Below are 21,434 nucleotides of genomic sequence, written 5' to 3' on the forward strand. Positions count from 1 at the left end.
CGTTTGTCAAAAGGAGGAAGTTTGAGACTCCTGTTGACATCATGGGATTGGTTTTACCAGGTGGCAAACGGCTTTGGAGTCCTGCACAAAAACGTCCTCATATCAGGAGGTGCTGCCCCCACAGAGCCACCTGCTGCCTCCCCTCCCTGCTGTGCACACAGCAAGGGCACATCTTTGAGCTGCACCTCCATCAGCCCACAGGAATCACTCACAATATGAGAAATACGAGCAGCATTCAGTGCCTGGCTTAGATGCCCACTTACCTGGTTAGGCTCCCACTGACCCAAACTGCAAAGCCTACCTGGTTACTTTGCTCTTAGACAAAGCCATGCTTCGATTTTCCAGCTTTGTTCCCGGATGAGACATTGCATTTCTTGTTTATTATATGCAAACTCAGAAGGACAGCAGTCACCCATTGCTGTTTGTTATTGTTCCTCTCACCTGCAGTACCACAGCAGCACACGGATCCTCTGATGTTTACTTCCCAGTGCAATCATCCCCATTCTGTGAGCTGCGTGCCTCTGAAAGATGGGAAAACCCACCCTCAGAAAACAGCCATACACAGGAAAGCATCTCTCAGCTCTGGAGCTTCTGCTTTACCTTTTCTCTGGAAAATAGCCCCAGAAGCCTGGAGCAGTAAGCTGGGAATGCAGGCTGCTCTTCTCTTCTTGGAAAAGGGCATTGGATAAACATGGTTAAAAATCCATGGATTTTTGGCATTAAGGTTTGGGGATGGCTGCACTTTTCTTCAGGTCCGAAAGGTGAATTTATGAGCATTGCCACATCTCAGTGCTGGTAACAGAGACACTGTGTGTGAAGCAAGAGCTGCATTTATCAGGTGCTACTGCTGAGATACGTCCCATACTTGAAGATGGGCAGATAACCATCTGTGACACAATGCATGTCAGGCCTGTGGCCACAGCGTAGCAAAGGTTGTGCTCCTCCTCACATCTCAGGACAGCCCTGCAACAGCCCACCAGCTGGCTCTGGCTGCCTCTCATCAGAGGCTTTTCTTAGGAAATACCCATCAGAAACCCAAAATTCTGCCTTTCAGAAGAGCAGCCCTTAAAATACAGCTCTCCTTTCAGCAGCGCCGGCTGCAATGGGTCTGCTTCAGGTGACTTATTGCCACACAGCCTTTAAAAGGCCATTATTTTCTCCCCCAGCTCTCCCCCATAGAGGATTGGATCCCACAGAAGAACCACATGCAAAGCCAACCAGGGGGAGCACCCCCAGCCCAGGGCCCATTGCTGTGCACCAGTGCTATTCTGCCCTGCTGCAGGTGCCAGCAAGGAGAGCAGTGCTCACTCTGGATGTGGATTCCATCAACACCAAATCAAGTTATGCACTGCTCTTCAGTGGAACCACAGCAACAGATGCCCACAGAGCTCCCCCCCCCCCCCAGCGGGTGGGGGGGGGGGGGGGGGGGGAGGGATAGGGGGTTCACGATGAGATTTAAGTGAACAAACTTGAGTCATGAGAAAGATGAGAACAGATAAACAGATATGCAAAGTAATCCGGTTGAAGTCAGCGGGGGAAATGCTATTAGAAACCTCCCATCCTTTGAGCATTCAGCTGCTCAGAATTTTCTCTTGTTTAAAAGGAAAAACTTAAAGAGGAAAGCCCCAGATAGACAGTGACACAGTTCCGGAGGCTGTTGGTTTGGATCTGAGGTTCAGACAAGGGACCAGCATCACAGAAATCAATTGGAAATGCTCTTGCAGCAGCTGTTACCCACCTACAGCAATCCCACATTCGGCTGCTAGAGCACACATTTAATCATCGATCATGGAGGATACAGCAAGGAACTTTTCTGACAGAGAAGCTTGGCCCTTAGTAGTCACATCCTTATTTCATGGGCCCCATCAGTGGGCAACAACTCACTGCATCACACCCTGCTGTCAGTTGCTGCCCCAGTGCTTGCCACACACCGCCCCATGCTCTCCCCACGGCCATAGCCCAGCAATGCTCTATTGCAGCTCATCCCTGCTTGAACACCGCCCGTCCCGCCCTGCCTTGGAAGCCAGGAGATCACAGAATCACAGGATTGTAGGGGTTGGATGGGACCTCCAGAGCTCATCGAGTCCAACCCCCTGCCAAACCAGGTTCCCTACAGCAGGTCGGCATCCAGGCAGGTCTTGAACATCTCCAGAGAAGGAGACTCCACCACCTCCCTGGGCAGCCTGTTCCAGTGCTCCGTCACCTCACTGTAAAGAAGTTCTGTTACCACAGGGACAAATATCACCCCTGGGTGCACCATGAGTTCCCAGTAGGGCACCAACCCTACTTTAACACAGCAAATCACAGAGCGGTGCTGTTTCACGATGAACAACTTCTTGTCAGACCGCTGTTGCAATATCTTTCCAAGAACAAACCGTGGGTTTATTTTTTTTTCTTATTCTCCATTAAGGACCTTCTGCAATACTCAGGGTTTTGCAATGCCCTTTCGGTTCTTCATATTTTCACTGCACTCAATGCAACAAAGCACAGCCAGCAAGCAGCTCCCTCAGTTGGCGCACCTGCCCAAGTCAAGTTGTGCAAGAAGCAGTGCTCTGACCCAACGGTGCTGCCCTGGGAGCAGGGCTGGAGCTGAGCCCTGAGCCCTCTGCCCCACGTGTGCCATGGAAGGTGCAGGTTTGCTGGGGGGCATTTGTTTCCCAGCAGCACAGCAGCTCTGGATGTGCTTCTGTTCACAAGGCAAAATTTTTTTGGCAAGCGCAGACTGCGAATCTGACTGCAAAGCAATCAAAACCGATCTCAGAGACGTTGCTCTGCTTCTTGAGAATCGAGTTGACATTCGGAGCTCAGCAGTGGGAACTGCTTTCCTCCATAGATAACTCCCTTATGTACAAAGAATGCAGCAGTCCTGGGAAAAGAGATTTCCCCCTTATAACAGGGTATTTCAGATTTCACCACCAGCTCCAGCTATGCACACACACAAGTTATTTATAAATATATACACACACATACACACACTCATGATGCTGATCGAATTCCTGGAAAACCACATCCCACCTGGGACCTTGCTTTCATCAGGAAGCTATTCCAGTGTTTACTCTCAAGTGAGCTCTTTATTCTATATTTCCTATTCATTTTTTTCTATTATTTCCAGTTCCAACCTGAAGCATCACTTCCAGTAACCGTCCTCTCTTTATGCTGTTAATTACTGCAGACAGTTGCCTCATTCTCTCCCTTGCTTGGCCATTTCTAAGTCACACTGCAAACCTCTGGCTGCCGGCTTCAGCAAGTTGTGCCCATACCGAGTGCACAGTGTGCTTTCAAATGCCTTCAGCTATTTAATTGCTTGTAAGATCATGGCTCACAGCCTTCATCCTTTGAGTCAACACAGTGGCTGGTCTCACCTCTTACAGCACAGGCTGCACTATGAAGCAAAGCCACGGCACAAACAATGGACCTTTTTCAGAGTGACAGCTCTTGACCCTCTTTAGCACCAAAGCTTCTAAGCCCCATCTTGATAAAGCTGGGTGCTTCCTGCCCATCCATTTAATGACCTTGAGTGGTGCCAAGCTAGGAAAGGTGTTCTGCAATGAACAAAAATTGCATGTCTGACATTTAAAGTCACTCATGCAATGTTACTGATGCGATGTGACAGCATCCCCAGGTGTGCGTGCCCCATCTCTGGCAGCAGCACCAGAAATACAAAGATGCATTTGTTTCTGTGGGTCTGAACATCGCTGAAGATGCAAAGACTTTGCTGAAAGAGGAAAACTTTCCTGAGGAGGGGATGAAAAATAGCATACCCTGCTTTGATCTGAAGTGCTTTTTGTCCAGCAGATACCAGTGGAGGTTTTACTCCTGCAAAACCAAAGTGCCCTGATGTTTTGGTTAAAGACTGCAGGGAGCTTTCAGTTTTTGTTTTGAATTTGCAATATGTGGCACATGTAGACAGATGGAAGTGTGCTGCTGTAGTCTGTACTCACTTCTGTGGCTAATGGTGCAGAAGAATCAGAGCAGCTCTATGGGACCGGGCCACAGAGGGACACTGTGCTCTGGGATGAACACAGGGCTGCAGCCACCGCCAGCCTCTCAAGAGGTTCAGCTTCCCCAGCTAACTGTCCACACAACCAAGATTTATGGCTGACTTTCCCCCAAAGATCATCCAACATCACAAAAACTGCCCTTTTTTGGGCAATCTGAGCACTGCAAGATGAATCAGCCACTGTTCTGTTTAACTTACATGCCGAGACTGAGGAGGATTGATATTAATGGCTATTTATTCAGACACTTGCACTTAATTGGGGTTATGAAGGAACTGAAAGGTCTGACACCTTCTCAGCTCTTGCTGGGCTCCCAGCACCTGTCCCCATCCACACAGACTGCTCCTGTCCCATCAGCCGTGTCCCAGGTGCCAAATTCAGCTCTATAAGAAGTTTTCATCCTTTTTTTCCCCCTGGAATTCCTTGGTTCACCTTGGTCCAAGCAAATACCAAGAGGACTCCGATAGAGAGATGCAGAGCCTGCCTTCCCCTACCAAGCATTTCACACATTCCAGTCCCCTCTTCCAGATAGGAGGAAAGCAAGTGGTAATTAAAGGCTGAGAGCTCTCTGCTTCCCCTCACAGCCCTCAGTGCCACCCCCAGCACCAGCGATGCCCACACTGGGTTATGTTGATGGGCAGGCAGCACATCTGGGCTGGCAGAAAAAGCCATTTTCCTCTGCAAACCACTGATGTGGCCTTAAAAACCAGAAGCCTAGTAATTCCCTGACTTAACAGGTAAGTTACTCCATCCCCTGGACTCTCTCCAGTTCTTTTATCAATTTTGATAGGCAGATCTGCTCAGTGACAACCCCAGAAACCCAACACGAACTTTCTCTGATCTCACGGCCTGAATTACCCTGAGCAGACAAAACCTACAATCACAAAAGCTGCACAGCAGCCCCATCCCAAATGAAACCCTTCCCCACCTGCTGGCACTCCCTGTTATCCCCTCTGCTCCAGGCTGCTGCACAGGGGTGGCACAGGGAAGGTCACAGAGAAACCCCTGACACCAAAATGACTTCTGTGGGTTTGGATTGTAAACTCAGATGAGATCTGCAGGTAACCCAAGGGATCCATGCACAGATCAGAAGCAAGCTGGGTAAGGATGAGCAAAGGAGAAGCTGCAGAGCAAGACCTGCAGACCAAGTTTTTCTTCATCCCAACCACAGCTTCCCTAGCCGTTTACCCCCTGAGCTTTGCCTTTGCCATACAGGACACTATTTATTACTGTGAGCTGGGGATGTTCATGGGAATTGAAGCGTTGAGTCCTCCCAGGGATGGGCTTGCCTACAGAAATGAGGGCTGCAGGCACTCTGTGGAGGAGCCCTGATTCTGGGGAGGAGGTTGCAATGTTGCAGGTGGCCGAGAGCGCAGCAGGGAATTTCCTGGCTGCACAGCTCTACTTCAGCAAAACATTATCTTAATTGATACAAGTTTCTCAGCCTTCCCAGCACATTGCATAGCAAGTAGAGTAGTTCACATCTCAGTCAGCCCCAGCCATGCAATGGACACCCCCAGCACAGCTCTGACCTCCACGGAAAAATCCCTTACCTGTCTCCTTCCTTCCACGTACCTGAGCACCTCCAGATTCAGCTCTGGTGGAGGAAGGTCTCTGCAGCCTTTTGGTCACTCCAGAAAGGCTCCAGATGAGGGGTTCCCCTCCTCCAAACCGCAGCTAAGGCAATCAGACACAGCTTCTCTCCCCATTGCAAATCACCTCACTCCACAAGAGCAAACCATACCCACCGTTTCCTGATGAGGGGAAGTGTAGAACCCCATGATTGCTCAGAAGGAGCAGCTGTGCTCCATGTGGGAGCTGTGTCCAATGGCTGATGTGAAAAACAACGCATTGGGGCTGCTTTTGAGAGGAAAGCCCAGTGACACCTGACGTGGGGCAGATCCAGCCACAGATCCATCCATGACTGCACTGTTTGTGCAGCCATTTGTCCACAGTTGGCTTTAGGATCTCTCCCCTCTCCATGCCCACAGGTGGCTGTGTGCTGCCAGGTTAAACCTGCTTGCTCATAATTACATCACCAGCATCAAAATATTAAGTAAGATCACAAAGAAATCATGACAATGAGGGACAACGGCCAATTTTTCAACGTTTCAACAAGCTGAGCCTTAAATAGGCCTAAATATCTCCCTTAGGACAGTGAGGCTTCCCATGTATATTTCTGGGCTTTGCAGTGAGTTTGACACCAGAGCAATTACGCTGTTCTCTTGGTTAACTAAGTTCCTTTTGCCCATCTGTGCGTCTCTGTAGGAAACAATTCACTAATGCCTGTCATCTGTCCAAATAAAACACATCCACTAAGATGGGAATTGCACGGAGGAGCACACAATCATTTCCTCCTCTCATTCTTCCAGGCAAGAACAACACTGTAAATAGCCCTTCAGATCTTTAGTTAGAAGCATAATAAATGTTTATTTCTGTCAACCAACTTTCCCCCGCCACGGCTGAGGACGAGCAAAGCGGATTTCTGGTGAGCAATGAGAGCAGGGCCAGGAATTCCTTTTGCTCCTTTCTCAGCTTCCCACAGGAAAGCAGCTCTGCCTGATGGCCGTAGGCACAGGGATCGAGATGGGGACAAATCCTGGCAGTGCTGCTGGTGGCTCAGGACTCCAGGTCAATCAATGTGCGTTTGGTGGGACGTTTCCCTTAGAGAAATACGTGAGATGCCTCTGTTGAATGGGACAGACGTGGCCTTCCCTTTCTGGCAGGAGGGACGGGGTCACCAGATGTGTCCAGGTATTTATGGCAAAGAGGATTTCTTCCTTCTGATCCCATGGGATTGTCCTGTGCCTTGCAGGCTGTCTGCCTTCTTTAGAGCGTTTTTTGGAAGGGAAATATTAATGCTTGCATAGGAAACCTCAGGGCACATTTTTAGATCTAATTCAATTAAAACTTGACAAGACCTGAGCAAATTTTCCATTTCCTGGAGCTGGAAACAGGAATGTCATTCTGCTGAGCTCACCTACCTGCATCATGCTTCCAGTGAAGAACTGAATTGCCAGTTCCAACGAATCGTCACTCCTACTCAATGATCATTTCCCATTCCAGTTGATGAGACTCAACAAAACCCAATTTTCTCAAAAAAAAGAAAGGAAGAAAGAAAGGAAAACAAACCCCAAACGTCAGAAAGCAAAGCCAACCAACCAAAGAGAAAACAAAGAGAAAAAAATCTCAACCTCAGACCATCACGGCCCTGGAAAATGCCCAAAGCCAAGCCAACAAACACAGTTGAAAATATTTTTTCTCCTACAGTAGTTTGATGTGACCTCTCCATTGCCTCGAGGGAAAAATAGCAATTGGAGTCATACTCAGGAAAAGCATCGCAAGAGTTTGTGGAGGAACTGTTTCCCAAAGGAAATCAGGAGGAGCAGCAGGGTGTCCTGCAGGCACTGAGGGGGAGCAGAGACACTTTTTGGGAAATCAGTGCTGATCCTTTGCCAGAACTGCAGTCACTTCATAGGGCGGGAGGGAGAAGTGTGTGTGTGCTGCACACTGAGCAGCAGACGCAGTGCTGCACCGGATCTCTCTCTATAAGCACAGCAATGCTATTTTTTTCACGCTTGGAAGAAACAAGTTAATGCAAAACATCACCAAACATGGCTGGAAATAGAGCTGCTTTGCCTCGCAGGGGAAAGGACCCGGAGGCTGTGGGCACACAAAGCCGTTCCTTTTAGTGCACTATGATGGGGTGCCAGGATGCCTGAGACGAAGCAGGGACTGCACAGACCCACTGCTCCCAGTGGTATGGCTAAATCCCAGTTCATATCTCCCTGAAGCGTTGGGTGAATGGAAGTTCTGTGGCCATTACTACTTCCAAGAGGCGCTCACACTGCCCTGGTCTGCTGCTAGAAGTAACGACAACATGGAAGGGACAGAGGGTGCTGCTCCAGAGCTCAGCACCATTCCTCCTGAGACTGCAGAAGTGAGCTCAGCCTCTGTGTTGCCGCACATCTGGGGGATGTGGATGTGGTTTGTCTGCCTTTGTCACATGCTTCACACTGGGTGAGGAACTCAGGTGTAAGGAACGAAGGGTTTCAACGCCAGCTGGACAGCCCTTGGTGTTCTGCAGAAAGCAAACCCAACAGCCTGCAAAACAACGAGCTCTCAGTGCCTCCCCTGATTTGATCACTATGGGAAATGGAATGTCAGAACCATCTGAGATGAAACTGAGAGTCTCAAAAGACTTTTCATTGAGCTGTTTATGAAATGCAGAAGAGAGGAGGAAAGTAAATCTTGGCGTATCTCGGCCTGACATTGAGACTCCCTTAATCAGGGATAACATCTTGCAGATGGTGATGGCTTTGGCTCTCATTTTCCTGGAAAATCTGGTAAAAAATCACCATGGATTCCTCCTGGTTGTCCCACGCATCCCATCCCAGAGAACAAAGCCAAAACCCTTCACCCATTTTATGACACAAGTTGGACTGGATGACTGAATCTGCAAATCCTTCAGTATGAGAGTACGAAATGCCACCAAGAAAGTTAGAAGTAAGGAGAAAACACAGAATAAACAATAACTGAAGTAATTGAAGGAGAGTAACAAGGGGATGCTTATCAGAAAGCCATCTGCAGGATGGGTTGAAAGGGACCACGATGCTCATCCAGTTTCAACCCCCTGCTGTATGCAGGTCACCAACCATCAGCCCAGGCTGCCCAGAGCCACAGCAGCCTTGCCTTGAATGCCTGCAGGGATGGGGCATCCACAGCCTCCTTGGGCAACCTGTTCCACTGTGTCAGCACTCTCAAGATCTCCCAGATTGGGCCTTGGAAGAGGGAGAAAACTCATTACAAGGAGACATTAAAATGGAATTGAGACAAAGCACTGGACAAATAACTGCAGCAAATAACTCTGCTCTGTTTCTCTGGGCCCCACATAGCAGTGAGAGTGTGCAGAAAACCACATGATGAACGGGAAGAAATGGGTGTGAGTGCTGAGGAGGGGTTTGCACAGAGCATAGAGCAGAGCCCAGGGCTGTGATCCCAGCACTGCAGGGCTGCTGCATCTTCACTTGGAAAAGGCATCAGCTGAGAACATGCAGCTTCAAGCAGGAGATTCCCAAAGCTGCAGGGATGAAGGGGAATCTCCTCTCCTGCTGCTTGTGCCCTGGGGGAGGCATTTCCCAATGCTCTGCTCTTGTTTCAGAATTAGAAATGCTGGTTAGGCAGAAAGGAAGGAAGCAAGTAAGCCAAAACCAAGTGAGATTTGCATTAACCTTCATGCATCTCAGTTCTTCCTCCACTTCTGTGCTTCACCACCATTTTTGTCCCTTTGACCTCCTATCTTGATCCATTCAATTCCTTAGGCAGAAGAGATGAGGCCATAAATCTTTTCACTGTTCCCCCATAGAGAAACCTGTCCTATCAGCTGTGCAAAAAGGAGCCATTAATTCATTTGAGACATGTGCAACCCTAGAACTTACTGCAAAAATGGAGAACAGAGGCAAGAAAGCAGAGAAAACAACCATTCCTTATCCTCCATGTTTTCCTTTACCCAGGCACAGACATAATGCTGTTCCTCAGGGTATGTGGGGAGTTGTGCACATCCCATGGGGGCAAGGAAGATGTATGGAGAATGGAGGTGTTGGCATAACCTGAGGAAGGGTTAGCCACCAAAGAACAGAAATTTGGACTCATTTCACAGAACGGAGCTGCAGCGTTATTGGAAACAAAAACTGCTTTCCAACAGCTTCCTCAAAACCTTCAAGAATGTTGGGAAAAAACCTCAGCAACACCCGAGTAATGCAGGTGCTGTTATTCCACTGGATTGCCTCAAAAATGAACTCTGCATGGAATGAAGGGGAAGAAACCAGGAATGGAATTGTTTGGGATGGGCAGAACCCCCAGGGGGGGCATCACGAAGAAGGGGAGAGGGTCAGCAGTGAGAGAGGAGAAGGAGCAGGCAGCAGAACAGAGCTGGAAATGCTTTGGTTCAAAACGCAAAGAGGAGAACTTTGGGCAGAGAAATTGATGCTTTCTTACCTCCTGTTGAATTCTAATGAAATCTAATTGTATTCCAGACTCCAAGGGAAAAAAAAAAAAAAAAAAAGAAAGGAGAAGAACAGTGTTAACCAATGTACAGAGCTGGCCAAGCACTCAAACAAGGGTTCAGCACAAAGCAAACAGGGTATGGAAAAGCACGGGAAATCAAGTCGTGCTGACACGCAGGTCGGTGCAAGGCAGCCTCTCGGGGCTTCTTTGGGGTGCAGGAGGGGACACTGAGTGGATCCAGGGGGTGGGAGGTGAGTGGGGCTGCAGGCTGGGGGAGGCACTGCAGTGCTGGGAGGAGCGGAGGGGTTTGCTTTTCTTTCCAGCAACGGGCAGAGGTTGTGAACAGGGAGGGTGCTGGGGAAGTGTGTGACTCACTGCAGGATTCGTGGTCTCACAGCTGAAAATTCTGTTCTGTCATCCTGACAAGCAAAATGCTCACATGTAATGGGGATGGTTGCTGCGAAGAGTAACAACCCCTGCAGCACAATGAACTCGTTCTTATCGAAACCAAACACAAAATCAAACAAAATTCAAAGCACAATACTGGGCTCGCATGGCACAAGGCAGCACAGCCTTCATCAGCGCCTTTAATTCCCCACTTTGATGCAGGAGCTCTGAGCGTGAGCCTGGTGTTTGGGAGCAATGCTGTGTGCTCGTAGGATCATTCCAGTTGGAAAAGCCCTCTCAGACCCCCAGCCCACATCTCTCAGTGCCACATCCCTGCTGTTCCGGAGCACCTCCAGGTGCCCCCCTCCCTGGGCAGGCTGTGTTGGTGCATCACCAGCTCTTTCAGAGAAGGAATTGTAGTGGGATTTGCTATTATCTGTGCTGTCTGAGGGAAACCTCTGCCCTCCTCCTCCACACCGAGCCCTGTGACAGGACTCACCCACATCAGTACGCTCTGCTCAACCCGTGTCACCCCCAGAGAACAACAGGTGGAGGCCGACGTCAGCGTCACCATCACACCCAGGTAACCCCAGCAACACCAACACAAACACACACCGGGATGCCGGTCAGGCTGGCTGCTGTGCTGCACCAGCTACATTGCAGTGCTCACAAGAAACTCATATTCACAGCCAGCGTGTGGAAGCTCACACACCGTGAGCCCACGCTCCCCCGTAATGCGCTCCAGCTGTGGCCGTGTGTTTGAGGAAGCGTCTGGGACTCCTCTGCCACACGGGGCATCAGTTTTTCCAGACAGCTGAAAGTGCTGAGGCTCCTCATACTGCCGTGATTCAGGCGACGTCTCTTGTGAAATCACCCTGGGATGGTGCCTGGCAAGGCAAACCCCGCTCTGACGTGGTGCGAGCACGGCGATATCTATAAAAGCCAGGGAGTGAGCCAAGAGAACGGCACACTGCTGAGGAGCACACACAGCACACGGTGATGGGGAAAGCCAGCATGGGCTGCTTTGTTCAGCAAATGTAAGTATTTTGGCTTTTAAATGGAGTGGAAGTGGAGCCCATGGCAGTCAGGGCGGTCGGTGGTGCTTTGGGTGTTCTCCTCCTCTGTGTGTTCTCAGGCACGATTCCAAGAGGAGTTTTGGAACAAGTCTTTGCCTGAGAGCAGTGGATATTTTTTACGTGCCTCGCAGGTTACAGCGACATAGAAAGGACAGAACAAGGACTGTGGAAGTCACTGTTCACTGGAATTTGTGAAGCACCTCAGAAGGACAATTTCGGCATGGATAAAAAACCACCGCAGATGGAGATGTGCCATGGGCTGAGGCTTTGTCTGAAACAGTGCAAACAGAACCTACCCAAACAGCACTGCCCCCAAACAGCACTGGGTGATGTGGGACAGAACCATGAGGAGCTGTTGGAGAGCCCTGAGCTCACAGCTGGCAGGGTTTGGGCCGCAGTGTGCCAGCGATGTCACCTGGCTCTGCTCCATTTACTGGAGCAGTGCATCCTGGCAGCACTTGGAGCAAGCACTGGGAGCTCTCCCAGCCCCAGGACTGCCTGATTTCTGCCGGGTTCTTCAGTTAGAAGGAGAAGCATTCCCACCCACAGCCAGCTGCTGAGAGATAAACACCCCAATGCCCAAGGCAAGGGAGGAAACGGAACCTCGTTCTGCTGCATTCTGGGTGGGAGCTGAAAGCACCAAATCGCAGCACGTAAGGAGTAGACAGAGGCAACCACAAGGGCCCCATCTGCCAGGGCAGGAGGGATACCTTGGGCACATCTCAGATGGACAGTGGGAAGGCATCACCCTTTGGGAAACCGCAACTCTTTTCCAAAGCCCATTTCGACCCTATGTGGAATGCAGCATTATGTAAAGCTTTCAGGAAGAGGAGATGTGAAAAACACTCCGAGTTCCTGAGCATCTGGTCTGGCTGCTTCTGAGCACAGCCCCCGGCTGCACCGGCTGCTCAGCATCCCTGGGCAGCACCCATCATTGGGAGGGGCCGTGGCTCATCACCGGATCCCAGGGTGAAGGACAGAACCCAGTGCTCAGGAGCTCAGTGTTGAAATGCTTCACCTGGCTGTGATGAAGATCTGCTGTAAATCCAGTCTGGGGGTCACTTTCCTTCAAACTTACATAGGAAAAAAAAAAGATGGAGGAAATTCCTGAATGGACAGACAGATCGAAGCAGCCTGGTTTTATGACAAGCCTTCCTTCTGGTTCAGTTTATTTTCCAGTTAATGTTTATCTCCACATTCTCCAGAGGAGATGTAAAACCGCAGGTCAAGGAGCTGCACACTTCCCACACTTCATTGAACCGCCCAAACCAGTTCTGATTTGTTTGCTGCCTTCCTTCTGGGAACCACGGCCTTGAATTCAGCTGAAGACCTCTGGCCAAACACATTGATCTCCTGCACGCAGCAGCCAGGTCACAGGGACTTTTCATCACGCAAGAATTTATGGTCAAAAAAGCATCCTTAACGTACCTGATGATCTTAGAGGTCTTTCCCAACCTTAATGATTCCAGCAGCCAGCCCAACAAGGAGGAACTTCCTTGAGTAACAGAACAAAGCAGAGCTCAGCTATATGTAACACAGTTTGGTTTTCCTCCACCACCAGCCAGAAGGACAAGCTTCCACACTGCAGGTTGGGAGGGCTTGTTCCAACAGCAGATCCTCATTCCAGCAATGCTTTTTATCCAACTGGTCAAACCAACGCTCAGTGACCAACCCTCCTCTTCACCTTCCATCAGCAGTGAGGCAATGCCACATCTTGGCAGGTTAGTGGACTGTAAAGGACTGAGCTGGCAGAGACCCTTGTGTCAATGGAAAGAGCCCTGAACTACAGAGAAATGTTGCTTTTGACAGAAAACACAGATTTTTTTTTCTAGTTAAATGTGGAAAATGAGGGTAAGATGAACCGATCCCAATTCAGCCCCAGTACAGCTGAGTTTTTCCTACCTCTTCAGCAAAGGATTCCCCCAGGTTGGCTCAGGTACATAAAAGAGGAGAAAAGGTGCTCATAGATCTTGGATGAGTCAACCTGGATGAGCAACTGAGCCTCAACAAGCAACAGGAATCCCATCCTTACAGATGCTGGCTCGTGTAGTGCCTTTCTCAGGAATTGCACAGAATTATCACTTTGGCATTGTCTCATGCAAACAGAAATCAGGCAGGAATCACAGCAGCCACCCAGTCCTGCTGGGTAACTGCAGGAAAAGCCTTGCATGCAGTACAAGCCCCAGGGCGCTCCTGCCAGGGGGAGCAGCAATGCCATTTCCTTCGTCTGTGATCTTAATTGACATCAGGGCAGTTTGACAAATGAGCATCTCTTCTAATCCAGGCTGCGCAATGCTGACTCCTTCCACTCTGAATCACATTTTAGCTTTCTTTCATCGCCTTCAATCCACATCAAACACTGCCAGCAGTCGATACCTTTCTCAAACTGCTGGCCTCACAAATGGTTACAGCATTCTTGCTCATGTGTTACAGCAGACTTCACAAGCTACCTCAATAAGCATGAGCTCTGTTCCTTATTCTGCAGATCCTCCTCTGATACATCATTCCTACAATTTCTGATAATTAGCCTCTCATTTTTCCACCCCTCTGGGCATGACTTAATTGTAGCTCTTCCTAGCCTTCATTGCCTAGCTTACTCCTTTGTATGATGCCTCATAAACAATGTTGGAAGTCTTAACAAAATCCAAGATGAATATATCTTGAATTTTAGATAGATACTTAAATAGAAGACTCTTGCTGACTGCTTTCTCCCCCCAGGCTCTATCACCCTGCTAGAGGAGGGAGCTCAGCCAACTCAATATGCTTCCCCCTTGTGTTTCCTTGTCTCCACTCCATCCCTCAGATGACGTTTGGTTACTTCAGCAGTTTGCTGGGAAGGAGCCCCTCTTGTTCCTCCCTCAGGGCAGGGCCTGCTTCTCTTCTCCAAGTTTTCTGGAGCTTTTCCCATTTGTCTTTAAGGACTTCTCAGTGATAACCATGAATATCTCTGAAATTGCTTCATCCAGTTTCAAAGGCAATGAACTTCACTGCCAGACTGTTGGCTCACTATGGCAAGCTAGAAAAAAAAAACAACAACTTGCATAATGGAAGTAGCACTATTCTGACCTTGGTTTCCCAGTATTTGCCTGGAGTCATTACAGTTCCTTGCATTAATTACGAGAAGATGCTAGGATCCCCTGGGTTTGCAGGCCATTTCTTTCATAATTGATGCACTTTGAGGATTTCACGTACTGAATGGCTGCAATTCTGGGTAACAACCAATGCCACAGCAGTGCTGCAGTGAGCACGGAGTCTGTACAAGCACGTGACATTTGTCTGGAACGTATCCCACCAGTCTTACACGTAACCACCTTCTTTATATGCATTCCAGGTGTTCTTCCCTAGCTGGCATTTCCAGGGAGAGAGACCACATGAAGGATTTCAGAAGATACCTGGTGCTTAAGTACATCCAGTACCTCGTCCTGTCATCTTCCAACGCCATCAGCAGCCTGCTGGGTGTGCTGGGCAGTGGGTACGTGATGCTCATCCTGCAGTCCTCCAGAGTTTCCTCCAAATCCACTGCAGTTTTTATTTCCAGCCTAGCAAAAGCAGACCTCCTCATTTCCATGAGTGCTGTTGCTGAGCTGTTCCTGTGGACCTCCAGCATTGCTGTCCCACGCACAGCATTCACACCAGCACTGCTGCAGAACCTCCTGGTGGCCAACACACACATCAGCGCCCTGCTGCTCACCTGCGTGGCCATGGAGGCATACCTCATCACCTTCTTCCCCATGGAGTCCCGCAGCTTGCGGACAGTGAGAAATGCCAGGCTGACCTCCAGGGCCATCTGGCTGCTGGTTGCTGCCGAGTGCATCCTGCTGCAGGTTGATGATGTCCTGAAGGCCAGCAGCACTTCTCCATCCTGCAGCCCCGCTGTCTGGTTGCTCCCCCTCTCCAGTGGGGCTGCAGCCCTCCTCAGAGCCCTCAGCTACTTCCTGGGCATCCTTCTAAGGATTGTCAATGTCTACATCTACTACAAAATATTCTTCAGCGTGTCCAACAGATCTGCAACGAGAACAAAGTAGTGGGCACGTCAATACCAGGCAGAAGACCCTCCAACACAAATGGTTTAAAAGCCTTCCAACAACCAGAAAGCCAGGGCTCGTGTTTTGAAGCACAAATCTGTCCTGTTTCGTGATGCTGTTGGCTTGGTGATGAGGATCGTGGGGACCTGAGGAGACCTGGAACCCATAGGTTGTCCTATGGAGTAACACTGTCCCACAGTGGGCGTTCTCAGTCTGGAGTCTGTTTGCTCTGCAGGTAAAACAAATGACATTTCATGAAGGACAGTGAGAAGTGAAGCAGTCAAAATATATTTATATAAAAAAAATGATGCTTAGAGGCTTACTCAGGGATGCATTGAGCCAAGAGCTGTATAATTGGATACTAAATCCGTTATTTATGTCCTGCAATCTCTAACTCAGGTTAAGTATGGGGCTCAGCAGTAGGATCAGGAGACAAGGGGAGTTTGAGAGAGGAAACTACCTTGGTGTGTTCTGCAATCTGTGTTCATTCACAGTCCTTGCTACCTCCCCAGATCTCTGCTTCCACATCAGAAACCAAGCAGAGGTGATGCCGATGGCATGGCTGGGTCTAAGCAATGAAAGCACCAAGCTCTTACCTCAGCTGCTACAATCCTTTACAACAATCCAATCCTTTGGCTGCAGTGATAGACTTAAAAAACAAACAAACAAACAAACAATGGATACGGTTATGATAAAAAGAAAATCACAGAGGCATCAGCCTAAGTGCCATTACAACCAATACCAGTGGTGTCAGAGGCACTGCATGCAGGGATGAGGACAACAGAGGGCCAGAAGCACACAGGGGGCTCATGGCAAAACAGGGCAGCCCCAAACCACATTGCTTACTGAGCTTTGCTGTGATGCCATCAGTTCGGATGTTGCCTAACAAAGCTGATCCCTTCCGCAGGGAGGAGGTAATAACCTGCTGTACTGTGGTGTGCCCTAGTTTTGGGAGCTTAAAGAGAAACGAAACCTAAAGTGCTGTAATCAATAAACCTTTGTTAAAGCAAACACGTTGTTAGAAATGTGCATTCTTTCTGAGGATCCTCCACCGCTGTGCTTTCAGCTCCTCCCTCAGCCCATGCCCCACTGCAAGCAGATCAGAGCTTTGCTACAAAAGGCCCACAGAACTTTAAGTCCCAAACCCTCCACCTGGCAGCAGCATTATGAGCCTGATTTTTGTGACAGGTGCTTTGCCCTCAGACCAACCATCTTTTCCTTAAGAAACTGATGAAAACAACTACTGAGCACAACAGGGCTTAGACAGCACCCAAAAGCAGGCAGCAGCAAAACGCAGCAGGAATTTACTTACAGCTGGAAGCTGGGCTCTTAAGACCAAACTACATGTGCAACTTCTTTTGCTCTTGCCCAGGAAACACAGAGCTGTAGCAGCACTATTCCTGCAGCAGCTGTAGAGCAGCACGGCTTTCCTCCCAGGAAACCACACTGCCTTGCTTTGCTTTCCCACCAGCTCAGTTCTGTGGCTCTTGGAGTCCGCGTGCTTCATTTCTTGCTTTATCTTAAAGGCTTTAAGCCTGGATATGATTATTAATAAAATGATTACCATGGGTTCATCCTCTGGGTGTCTACCCAGTGTCTGACAAACTCAGTGCCAGTCGTGGCAGCATTTCAATGAAACCCAAAAGGCTGCAGCAACAAAAAAACAAGGAAGCAGCACAAGAGGATATTGTTGCCTTCTGGAGATGGAGACTTCATAATTGTGCTGAGACGCCAGCAAGTCCACGCTGCTCAAAGGCTGCCCTGGGCATCCGCTGCTGTCTGCTGTGGCAGGGACAGGTTGGCACCTGGTAGCCTTAGAAACCAGAACTAAATGGAAATACATGTGGGTGCTGGCAGCAGTGGGGTCTTTGGCTCAGTACAGGGCACTTAGTGCTCCTGAACACAGTGAGATTCAGGGCTGCCCACCACTGGCATCCCTTGCTGCATTTCAGACCCTCTGCTGGACTGCACACTGCTCAGTATTCCAATGTTCTCATAGATTTTGTTACACCATCATTTTGTAATGGGAAATTTGGACAGCAACCTCCGTTCGGGGGCAGGATGCTTCCCGTGCCTCTTCTCATGCTTCTTCCTTTTGCATGTGAGGCACCTGGCTGTGAGCTTAGCCCTACGCCTCACACAGTGCACCTCCCCCTGCACAGCACAGCCTGCTTGTCCCAAGAATTGACATTCTGACATTCAGAAACACCAAGGATACACATGCTTTGGAAAAGCAAAGCGTTGAACAAGACCTTCCTCCAAAGAGTGGGCAGAGAGCTGAGGATCTCAGCACAGTTCTCCTCCCTCCTGAGTTATTCATTCCCATGTTGTGAATGATCCAGCGACTGTCAGCATGGATGTTAGGCGATGCTAACGCTGCTGCTCTTCCCTGCAGGATCAAAGGGCTCAGCGGTGGTTTCTGTCACAGCTCCAGCATGACTGAGCATGGTCTGTACCCCAGAATATCACCTTGGGTGCTCCTTCAGGGAGGCTTTTGATCGCTGAGCAGTTACTCCTGGACACTTGTCTGAAAATAAGCATAACGCCAGGTTATCTCTGCCAGAGCCAAAGCGATGCCGCCCTGCTGCCTGCTCTTGTGCACTTTAGCAAGCAATGAACTCTTCTGTGATGTTTCCTGTCTGAGACCTGAGCATATACACACAGAAACAAGTCATCCCATGGCTCCGAAATCTCCTTGCGCTATCTGCTAATGACACATTTCCCTGAAAGGCAAATTAATCTCTCAAAGAGGCTCCAAGAGATGAAATGCAAACCAAAGTACAATGCAAAAGCCGAGGGACCATCATCCCTCTGCAGAAGTAACCACAGCCCCATAAGAGCGGCTGCTGCCAGTGCTCTGATTGCGATGGCTCTGCCCTGATGGGTTTGCAGGAAGAGCCACCATCACAGCCCGTGGGCTTTTCTGAAGTCAGAGAATTGATCAGCTCTCATTTCAGTGCCTGCAGGACACGTTGGGAGCAGAGCATTCACCTCCTCTCTCCGACATGAGTTGAAGAACAGACATCCTGTGTTAGACTATAAACTCACCACGGGAGAAAAAGGGCTAAGAAATTCAGCATTATTTTTATTAGGGAGCATTTAGACTACATTTGACTTCTTGCAAGGCAAATGGAGACACTGAGAAAAAAAAAAAATAAAAATCAAAGGACAGAGAGATGCTGCCACAGATGTGCATCTCCTGCCCTACATTCGCACAGCAGAGGGTAAATCCACGCCGCTGCAGCCCCCATCTCCTCCACCGCTGATCACCTCCTCGAGCACAGAGGAAACAAACCTTACACAGGATGATAGAACTGATAATATAAAGTGTTTCCTTTCCCCTGTCAGCAGAGAGCCCCCAGGGGGCTCAGCAATCCCAGGGCCTTACACAGGGTCAGCACAGTTTGGCAGCTTGGGAAGAGGAGCCCCTTTTCTTAGTATGGAAGGCTATTTTCCTGCACTCCCACAGATACTGAGCTGAAGCAGAGGGGGATGCTCCACAGGAAAGCTCTGTCCCTGGGGCAGCACCTTAAGCCCCAGAGCAAATCAGCAGGAACTGCATTTGGGAATCATCAGGCAGCTCTCTGGTTGATGACAGCTGCCGCACTGCCTGTGTTTGCATCCTGACATGAGATTTCAAAACCATTGCAGGAAAGGGGATTTCTCCACAGCCTTGCCAATATATGTGGGTTTTTTTGGTTTGTTTTTCTTTCGTGCTTGAAGGGTGACTCCCTTCATGGTGTGGGCTGCTCATTCACAGGGCTGTGGCCACAAGGTTAGGCTGATCTTTGCACCAGCTCTGTGTTTGTCAAGAGCTTAGGGCTATTTCTGCAGTGAAATCAGCACACGCAGCCTTGCGTTCATTGGCACTGCAGTCGCCATAGAATCACAGAATGGTTTGAGTTAGAAAGGACATTTAAGGGCCATCTGGTCCCATTCCTTACAACCAACAGGGAACCCCCCCCCCCCAGCTCCATCAGGTGCTCAGAGCTCCTCCAGCCTGAGCTCAGGTGTCCCCACCTGTGTGGGACAATGTGTGCCCCTGCCTCACCGCCCTATGGAAGGGTGGTAGGGACAAAGGGCAGAACACAGCCCAGCACCTTCCTGGCAGCTGCAGGCAAGCACTGACACAGCCACCAGAACTTCCATTTGCATTTGGTGTGCTTTGGCACCAAATACTCGAAGCCAGCACCTTGGCACCCAACCTAGAGTCCTCCCACAGCTCTAAAAAGAATTAGCATTGCAGTGCTTTTAAGGGTTTTCCCAGCTCTCATTTTTGAGCACTTGCCAAGCAGCAAAGCACACATCAGCCCCACTACAGGGTAGGGTTGTGAAATCCCTGGGGAGCCCATCGCTGTCTGCTGCTGAAGCTGGGAGGCCTGGAGCCAGCAGTAGATAAAGCAACTCCAGCATACAGCTCCAAGAGAGCAAGGGAGGATCCAGCAGGGCAGGGAGCACAGCTGCACTGAGGAGCATGGGGACAGCAGCTGACAGATGTGGGCAATTTGGGGCTCTAAGTGCGGGCTGAGTGGGAACTGCATTGCTGTGATCACACTGTGCCAAGCAGCAAGTCAGAATGAAAGGAAATTTGGAATAGATACAGAATGGTGCACAGAGGGAGATTTCCAGGTCGTGGGAAGGGCTGAAACAGCACTGCTAAAATACACTGCCACAGATAAGGAGAGTGTATTCCTCACTTAGTAATTATAGCAGCAGCTCAGCCTCTCTCATGCCTTCACCCTTGCAAAGGAAGTTTTGCTGGCAGCCTGTGGAGCCATTTCTGAGAAGGAGTCAGACAGAGTCAGACAGGGAAGTGCTGCACCACACAGAGGTCATCCATCAGAGATCTGATTTCTCAAGCACTGATGACACAAGTGAAGGACTTGAATTCAGGCCTCGCATGACCCACAGCATCGAATCAAACCCAAAGGCTTTTGCTCCCTGTAGTAAATTATGTTGCCAGGAAACATGGAATTATCTTGGCACATTTTGACACCAGTGCTGAAAAACCTCTAGAAAATGATCGCTTATCTTCCTTGCAATGGATGCTGGCTCAATTTCCTTTGATTCACAGAATTCCTCCCAAATCACATTAAAAATAGCCTGATGGTTTTAGCAGTGAGAGCCCACCGTGCCTACCTCTGCCTGTCCTGCGCTGTGCATCTCTTCAAGTGCTGCTCCTCTCAGTATCTGGCGCTCTCTGCTGGAAAAGCAAAGCTTGGGGCAGAGGGGAGAAAACAGCCCTGCTTTGCTGCTGTGCAGCCACAGCCTGGAGCTGTGCATGTTACAGCTCTGCCAAACAAACGCCACCAGGGCTGAGTGCCCACCTCTGTGCCCCATGGAGGTTCTGCTGAGATCATCTGTGGCACTGCTGCAGAGCCAAGGCAGTGGAACAGATCTGTCCCACTTGTTTTGTAGAAAGTAAATGTTGGTACTCATGAAAGATGTAATTAAGTCTAACACTGTGATTCTTCCTTAAACTTCAGTCCAAACAGGGATACAATGCTATAATGCAATATAAACTCAGCAAGGAGAGCAGAGTAACAAAAGTCCAAGGCTATTGTGAGCAAGGGTGTGCTCAATGTGGGCACAAAAACAAAGGAAAAAAAAAAAAGCTACTTACCCTTAGAAGGCCTCAGGTACACAGGGATCTCCAGCAAAATATCCTCATTGCCACTGCCAACCCTTAAATGAGGGCTGGGAAGGGGTGGATGCACCTGAGCTCACCCTGCCTTCCCACCAGGTGCTCCATCACTGCTTCAGGCCCTGACTTAGCATTTCTGCTTCTTGGATTTGCATTCTGATTTTTACTTCCAATTCCCTGATAAGAAAAGCAGAAGTAGGGAAGCACTGCACCTATCTGGGTTGCACACTGACCAGTCCTGGCCATGCCCAAAGCATTCTGCTGCTGCTCCAGGGCTTTGCGCAGCTCTGAGAACCCA

At 49.4% G+C, this 21,434-nt stretch overlaps 1 protein-coding gene and 1 long non-coding RNA gene across 5 annotated transcripts; one reads left to right on the plus strand and one right to left on the minus strand.

Annotated features, from left to right (window-relative positions):
- The first annotated feature begins 11,073 nt into the window (after positions 1-11,073).
- Positions 11,074-16,470, plus strand: LOC122163652 (lysophosphatidic acid receptor 4-like). The gene is made up of 3 exons (XM_042825032.1): positions 11,074-11,428; positions 11,599-13,188; positions 14,799-16,470. Exons 2-3 carry the CDS (start codon positions 13,097-13,099, stop codon positions 15,490-15,492), a joined length of 786 nt encoding a protein of 261 aa, XP_042680966.1. The 5' UTR covers positions 11,074-11,428; positions 11,599-13,096; the 3' UTR covers positions 15,493-16,470.
- Positions 12,069-20,941, minus strand: LOC122163661. 4 transcript variants are annotated; one of them, XR_006170013.1, is made up of 3 exons: positions 20,820-20,941; positions 20,632-20,692; positions 12,069-18,019 (listed from the first exon to the last, which is right to left on the minus strand). It is a non-coding gene; the product is annotated as an uncharacterized LOC122163661 (long non-coding RNA). The 4 variants fall into 4 exon arrangements; XR_006170014.1 differs by having other exon boundaries at positions 20,632-20,695; XR_006170015.1 differs by having other exon boundaries at positions 12,069-17,881; positions 17,962-18,019; positions 20,632-20,941.
- Between the last annotated feature and the right edge of the window lie 493 nt (positions 20,942-21,434).

This window comes from Centrocercus urophasianus, unplaced genomic scaffold, assembly GCF_019232065.1.
Source record: "Centrocercus urophasianus isolate 14NV4802_14NV808 unplaced genomic scaffold, USGS_Curo_1.0 seq_24, whole genome shotgun sequence".
Lineage (NCBI taxonomy): Eukaryota > Metazoa > Chordata > Aves > Galliformes > Phasianidae > Centrocercus > Centrocercus urophasianus.